This window comes from Lathyrus oleraceus, chromosome 1 (assembly GCF_024323335.1).
Source record: "Lathyrus oleraceus cultivar Zhongwan6 chromosome 1, CAAS_Psat_ZW6_1.0, whole genome shotgun sequence".
NCBI classification, from domain to species: Eukaryota; Viridiplantae; Streptophyta; class Magnoliopsida; order Fabales; family Fabaceae; genus Lathyrus; species Lathyrus oleraceus.
In genome coordinates, this window is record NC_066579.1 from 448652002 (window position 1) to 448659792 (window position 7791).

The window sequence follows — 7791 nt, forward strand, 5'->3', positions numbered from 1 at the left end:
TAGTAAACTATATAATATTCTCTTTATATATATTAATCAAAAATACACTCCACAATATCGACATAGAAGTAGACATAATCAAAAGCACATAAGCTCCATAGAAAATTTATCTACTTTCTATTTATTTATCTAAAAGTATATGATCAAAACCATATATTATGAGTCATTGCATACACATAATAATATTCTAGTACTATACTCTAGTACTAGAAAACAACAACTCTTGCAATACATATCTATAATAAATGCACTTTACTCAACAATAAGCACTACACTTGTTCTTGCAATCAATGGTACAACCACCACCACCGCCGCCACCACCGTACCCCTTACCGGAATGGCTGAAAGAAGAGAAACACTTAGCTGGACATGTCAACTTTTTCTGATAACATGGACCTTTCTCAGTGCATACAACAGAAGATCTTATTATACCATTCTTAGAGTGTCCTCCATTCGGACCTCCATACCCGGATCCATATCCACCTCCAAATCCATTACCGAACCCGTTTCCAAAACCCGGAATATTAAAACCTCCTCCAGGTCCAAAAACACCACCTGGTATACCACCACCTTGGTTGTTATTGTTGTTGTCCTTAGGGTTAGGGTTAGAGTGTTTGGTTTGAGTAGAAGGAGAAGATCCAGATGAAACGGATCGGGTTGCAAAAGAGGATGAAGCTATGAGAATAAGAGTAGTGAACAAGAGAAAAGTGGTCATAGGTTTCATTTTGTTTTGTTTTTTGTGTGTGTTTGGTTGAGTAAGAATACGATATGAAATACTATGAGGAAAAGGTAGATATAGAAATAGATATAGATATGGTGAGATGAATAAATATTTAAATATGTTATAGTGGAATGAATGTAAAGATGCATTAATGAGATGGTGTGGAGGACAGGTGGGGAGATTTAATTAAGATATTAAAGTCGGTTGCTGCCTCCATTTATTGCACTATGCTTTATCATATGACATTTTGAGTTCAAAGGATAATTTCTACTTATGTGCCCAACATCACTAGTGTGTCAAATTGAAGGATCATGTGTGTTGTTACGTATCAATTTGAATTAGGTTTTGTAAAAGTAAGACTGTGCTTTTTACTTATTATGGTCATCCACTATAGATATTTGATGCATGTGGATTACTAACTCCTCGTTTTGTTTGGTGGAGGAGCATAATCGAGATGTGGGTTAAACTCTCTTAACCTTTATTTGAAAGTTTAGAGGAAAATAATAAAAATAGAGGAATTTAGTTGGAGAGGGCTTTATAGGAATTATTTTTATTTTAAAATCAAAATCTTCTTAATTTGAAAATTTTAAAAGTTGTATTGTAGAAAGAGTGGGGAGGATTTTGAAAGGTTTAGACAAATTATTCGTAATATCAAATGAAATTTATTCTTCATGATAAAGTATATGATTGTCGGTGATGATAATACGGAATTTTTGAAGTGGTTTATCTTCAAGTAAAATATATTTTTTATGAGAGAATATGATAGTTTTTAAAACTACGATTGTCATTGAAGACAATGTGAAACTTTTTGGAGTGATGCAGTTTCAAGTGACTATATTTTTTATGGTGGAGTATGATTTTCGGTGAAGACAATGAAAGTTGGTGTATTATTTTCAATTAAGATGGAGATTGATTGAAAATATACGTGTTGATACTCTTTATGGTGGAGTATGATTGTCGATGAAGACAATGAAAGTTAATGTATTATTTTCAATCAAGGTGGAGATTGTTGGGATTGATTGAAAATATACATGTTGAAGAAGTTTCATATCGATTAGTTTTGTGAGTGAAGAGAGAGCCTAAGGTTATATATAGGATACAAATTCTTTGAAGTCTCACATCGTTTAGCTTTGTGAAGAAAGATGGATTCCAAAATTATATATAGGATTCAAGTTCTTTATTTAAAGATGTAACAGTCAAAAGCACTTTAAATTTGTATTTTACTTTCTTTGTTCTCTATATACTTTTGTATTAGAATGTTAAATATTTGTTTTGGAGAGCGTGAGTGTATTGGGGTCTGGGTTAGTTGAGGGTATATCATGTGTTGTAACAATTCTTACAGTATTATTCTCTAGTTGTTTATTGACAACGATCATGGTTTTTTCTTCGATTTTGAAATTTTCACGTTATGTTCGTTTTTCTTTTTTCTCGTGTTTTGTTTATTTATTTTTTCAATAGTGCGTAGTGCAAATAGATCTCTATTTCTCTAAAATATATAATTCTATTTATCAGAGTTCTATTGGTCGCTCAGATAAATCTGACAGTTAGATTGCAATTTACGGTTCATTTCTCAAGTATTTAAATCAATTTTCATTCCCACGCTACTTTTTATTTTCTTATTGATTTAAGCGTTAAAATATTAACCTTACAAATCAGCTCTATCTCCACTTATCAAAAATTTCAATTCCAATAGAATAAACACCACTTCACCATTTACCGAACTATTTCTAATGTGATCACGAAATGCTAATAAAGAAGTGTATGTCATAATGATAATTTGATTTTTAATATGTAATTTTTTATTTATATAAGAAAATAGACAACGTTAGATACATATAAAGATACAATTAATTTAATATTTTTTATAAAATACTATTATCAATAATTTATTTATATTAATATATTATTAAAAAAATGTTATTATACATTAAACTATGACCAATTGAGTTACTCCTCTCATCCTAATTTAAATTTTAAATATTAAATAAATTATTAAATATGAAAAATTATTGTGGCTTTAAATAATTGATAGTCGGATATTATGTCCAACTAAAACTTTAGGTAAAAAAGTGGTCATCTTTTAATAAACATACAATTTTGAGATATTTAACTAGTGTATTAAAATGACTGTTATTACATATAGTAAAAGTAATTAAATTAATCTTCTTTTGGTAGAACAAATTTAACTGAACTATATTATACTGATTAATCTTGTTTTGGTAGAATAAATTTAACTGAACTATATTATACTGATTTTGTTTTTCATAGAAACAAATTTAACTCATTTCATTAAAGAGAATAGCATCACTACAAATAAGTGGAAAAGATAAGTGAACTATTTTTCAAGATGATGAAACCGTGTGAAATCCATTAGAGATATATTCTTAAATTCTTCTATGGTGATGCTGTTAGTTGTACAAGAGGACCTACAAACTTTTCCACTAGTTAACTTGTCAAGAAGTCAAAAATTGTGGTGCCAAAAAATCAACAGCATATTGAATGCAATAAATGAAGTTTCTGACTTGTACAACCCAATTTGTTCATAAGTCAAATATTGGGTTGAACTTGCTCCATCAATGCTTGTCTTACAAACATCTCAACGTGACATTCAAATTTCCTCTGCCACCCCAACCTATTACATTTATTTACATCTATGATATGATATATGACAACACATTTCCATTTCCATTTCATCACCACCATATGAAGTTGTTCGCTTCAGGACGTTGGCCTCCCAGAGGCAAGTGACCTGGGTGTACTCCATAAGGTGGACGAGCCTTGTGGAACACGCGACGTGCAGTTACTATTGAATAAGAATCCTCCGCATATGACTTAAACACGCGACGGGGTATTGTAAGTGATAGAGTGACATTGCTGCCATAATCCACATATTCAACCTGATTCAACCTCTGTCACTTCAATTCGTCCCTCCTAACCCACGTGTAGCCGGCTTGCCATAAACACTATCATTAGGGTTTCAAAGACAAATATTTCAATTGACAGTGAGTTTGACAAAATTTCGTCAGATGGTGTTAGCAATATGTCAACCCATAACAAACTATTAGCATTATTTGTTATTTATATATACATTTAATTTCATTCATATAGAAAAAGTCTCAAAGGCTAGAACATCCCCAACTGGCATCAACAGCATCAATGATCTTTCCATGTAATGAGGCGCCAGAACACGCGATTATACCGCGATCTAACCCTTCTAAATATACACCTTTTGAGAAATCTAAGGGAGATCCTCCAGCATCTGTTACCACACCACCAGCTTCTTGTATGATGATAACACCAGCAGCATGATCCCATATTTTCTCCTTGTAACCCGTCCTCGCAAATTTCATGAAAACCTCTGCATCTCCGCGCCCTATTGCTGCATATTTCACCATGCTGTATACTCTTAACGGTTGTTTCCTGCACATACCATCAACAATCACATAACAAAGATCAAGACGTGAAAAACGGAGAGGCAAAGAATTAAATGTACCTGAGACCAACACTGTGAGCCAATCCTTCGGTAAAAGAATGACTTGAATTGGCTTTCTCGACTGGTTCGCAAAAAGTGGCCAATGCTGGATTGTCAATGGGAGATACAAAAACCTGTTTTGCATGGTTTGGCCACACAAACATCTTATTCACATGGATCAGTGGTTGCATCCAAGCCTTTCCACTACCCTTTTTAGCATATAGAACACAACCTTTGTTCCAACTTTCAGAATTCGGAGAAGTTAGCTTTGATACAATCCTATGATACCGATGTTGATAGCCTAACCATTCTTTTCTCATTGGATAATTAGGACAACCAAGAACACCAAGCACCACTTCTCCGTTTTCTATGAGCGCTAGAGCTACAGCATATTGATCTCCGCGAACAAACCCGAGCGTGCCATCAACAGGATCCAGTACCCAAAATCTTCCAGAGGGACCACCAGTTGAGTTACACCGACTAATGATTTCGAGAACTTCTGAAGTCGTTAGTGACGATTTTGGCTTCTCAACACCAAATCGAGGCGCGTCAGCTAGGCATTCGTTCACAGTGTTAACCACTGATTCTAATAATTCAGATGCATTAGATTTGGAAAGAGTATGAACATCTTCTTCAGCTACAATTGATATGTTTTCGCTTCCTAGACACTCGGATAATATCCAGCTGACAACTGCTTGGACACTCCAATCTATTCAAAAAGCATAATGAGGTTTTATCTACAAAACTCAGAAAAATTCCATCCATCATACAACCAAAGTAGTACAGAAATATATTGAAAGTCGCAACAAAAGTTTAGTGATAGCTCATCATACATTGGAACTTAACAGTGAGTGGTTTGCTTAGGAAACAAGATAACGCGGTCTAAATCACTTTATCAATATTGCAGAGTAAAATTCAAGAGCGAGCGAGCGACCGTGAAAGAACACAGAACCAGGTGTATATATGGAAAAAAGCCAACAATTCTATGGGAGATCAGTGTTATCAAAAAGCGGCACAAAGCGATCCAGCATAGAGGAATATAAACAAATCAATGTTGTTCGGCTATACGCTATTTAATAAAAGTATTGTCAAACAGCGGCGCAGCAATGCTGTCGCCTAGCAGAATCCACTATTTTCCGCTATCTGCAATTGACAACACCGTGACATATGAACCAGCTTATGGGGCCATATATGAACTCCACAAGATTTTCCATACTTATGCCATGCTCCTATTCTCTTTATTCAAAACCGCCGCATATTTGTTACAGAGTCAAATATATTACTGTTTTACTTATAGAATTTCAGCAACCAACTTTATTATTTCCCTTTATGAGAAATGTGAAATCTAGAAAATCCATTAACCTCCAAAATTATTTCCCTTGATAAGAAATGTGTTTATTTGTCATGAATTAACAGAGAAAAATCAAAAACTAATGTCACCCTATAATCAACAACAATGAAATCAGAGCAAAGAAGAACAATACGAAATGACCCAATTGAGGAAAAAGAGACTCACCAGCAACAGTAACAGGAGAATTATCATCCTTAGACTGAACCTGATGATTGGTTTTAGAAATCAAAATGTCTTGAACTCTCTGACAAAGTGAACAAGCCATTTGAACTGCTCTAACAGCAACATCCAATTCCTTGGAATAACCTTCTTCGTCTTCTTCTGATTCTGAGAAAAGATTCAATTTTTTCTGACCCTCTTCCTCCATGACAGGTGAAGAGAATGTTTGGTCGAATTTCGAAAGAAAACAAATGCGGCTCCTTGAGATGGAACATGAACCTCGTACAAGTGGTTGTGGTTGTACAACGTGGGTGAATGTGAATTCATGGGTGTTGTACCTAGTTGTTTGCGGCAAGAACATAGGTGGTGAGATAATTGTGTTAGAGAAAGACATGTTGTGTATACACTACGCAACACACATTAATTTCTCTTTCAATCTTAGAATTTGGTATCAATATTCAATGCTACTGGTAGTGATTTTTCTTTATGTTGAAATTGATATTGAAACAAAACTTAGTGGAAGATGAGCAATGATAATTACTCAGACATCACTAACCTTACCCTAATAGGTCATATACTATTTATTTATTTTTCTTTTATTTATTTATTGATAAAATTGCATTGAGGTCCATTCAGTGAGGGGTTAGGGTTACTTTTCATTTTAAAATATGTTTGACACACAAAAATATTATTATTCAATGAGTAAATAAGAATTCACACAAAAGAAATGGAGAATAATGATGATGTCATGGTCTAATGAAGCTTTCATTATGTTATTATTAAAAAATATTAAAAAATTTAGGATAATGTTAACTTGTGCCCTTAGGAAAAAATCCATAAATGGAAAAAATTTATTGAAAAAAACAATAGAATCATTAATTATGACTTTGTATTAAGGTCACCGCGCAAATTCCAAGACCTTTTTAGTTTATTTATCTCTTAACTTGTGCCCTAAGGACACAAGTTAGCATTACCCAAAAATTTATTATTGCACATAACATAACTAAAGTCTGTCTTTCTCATTTTACTGAAAGTCTTCTTTCTCATTTATGAAATGAATATAAATACATTCATACGTCATAAATGTCATTTAAATATATTTTTAATCTTTATAAATATTGAAATTTTCACTTTTAATCTCTAAAAAATATTTCTTTCAAACAATTATCTTTCTAATATTTTTCGTTCACACTATTGGCCCTCCTATCAACGTCCGTTAATAGAAGTTGACGTGGTATATCGCATGGAAGTTTTTTGATGACTAGATGCACACACGGCGTGTTAATGTGACATACCACATCGCTAAGGTCACACATCATACTTAAACCATAAAAATTCATAGCTAATTGATAGCTAAAGTTGTAACTTATCTCTAGCAAATTCAACAACCAAAAAATTTATCCAAATCTAATTACAATTCGTTGATGATTTTAGTTGAGCCAGTATTCTCAAATTTGTTAAATTATCAATTAAAAAAACAATACAAGGATTGTACCATCATAGATTGTTCTTATTAGCTAACACAAGAATAATTCAATATCCATCTCTTTTATGAAAATACTATTTATAACCTTTTAACATAAGGAAGCCACTACCAAGTAACCTACTTCATGTATTTGTGCAGGAATTTTCTATGGAAATCATTCCTAATGGTGTCATTGATGAATCGCTTAGCCAACTTGATTTCACCACGAACTTGATTTTTGAAGACAACGTCATCATCCCACCTAAGTCAAACAAAACTTTTAAAATGAGATCATCATAGCATATTATTGGATCACTCAAACATAAAAGTGACGTTAAAAATTGCATGTTGCTTCTTCCAAAACATATTAGAAAAGCGTCCTTAAAGTATTGTTTAAGAAATCAAAAGAGGATTAAGGAAAGTAAAAGCAGTCATTTTGGTTAGGGAGGCAGTTTGATAAATATCTAGATTCAAACCTTCTTTTGACATCGAACGACGTGGCTTCTTTTGATTTTAGATCTTCCTCTTGTTGTTGTCATTCCTGCACAAAAGAGCTAGTACCTCACACTAACAAACTAATTAATCTTCAACTATGTTGTTGTTTTTTCTGACCACTTCCCTTG

The 7791-nt window shown here is 33.1% G+C and overlaps 2 protein-coding genes across 2 annotated transcripts; both read right to left on the minus strand.

Annotated features, from left to right (window-relative positions):
• Positions 1 to 832, minus strand: LOC127082664 (uncharacterized). Its single transcript, XM_051022892.1, has one exon. The coding sequence runs from the start codon at positions 722 to 724 to the stop codon at positions 257 to 259; it is 468 nt and encodes a 155-aa protein (XP_050878849.1). The 5' UTR covers positions 725 to 832; the 3' UTR covers positions 1 to 256.
• A 2858-nt stretch (positions 833 to 3690) lies between these two features.
• LOC127082671 (PAP-specific phosphatase HAL2-like) lies at positions 3691 to 6262 on the minus strand. Its single transcript, XM_051022898.1, has 3 exons — positions 5710 to 6262; positions 4215 to 4902; positions 3691 to 4141 (listed from the first exon to the last, which is right to left on the minus strand). The coding sequence occupies exons 1-3, from the start codon at positions 6095 to 6097 to the stop codon at positions 3838 to 3840; spliced, it is 1380 nt and encodes a 459-aa protein (XP_050878855.1). The 5' UTR covers positions 6098 to 6262; the 3' UTR covers positions 3691 to 3837.
• Between the last annotated feature and the right edge of the window lie 1529 nt (positions 6263 to 7791).

Excerpts from the sequence above, each read along its gene's own strand:
- LOC127082664 (XM_051022892.1), bottom strand. The coding sequence starts at position 724 with ATGAAACCTATGACCACTTTTCTCTTGTTCACTACTCTTATTCTCATA.
- LOC127082671 (XM_051022898.1), bottom strand. The coding sequence starts at position 6,097 with ATGTCTTTCTCTAACACAATTATCTCACCACCTATGTTCTTGCCGCAA. Across the intron at positions 4,903-5,709 it reads TTCTCCTGTTACTGTTGCTG|ATTGGAGTGTCCAAGCAGTT; the intron begins GTGAGTCTCTTT and ends CTTTTTGAATAG. Across the intron at positions 4,142-4,214 it reads GCTCACAGTGTTGGTCTCAG|GAAACAACCGTTAAGAGTAT; the intron begins GTACATTTAATT and ends TGGTATGTGCAG.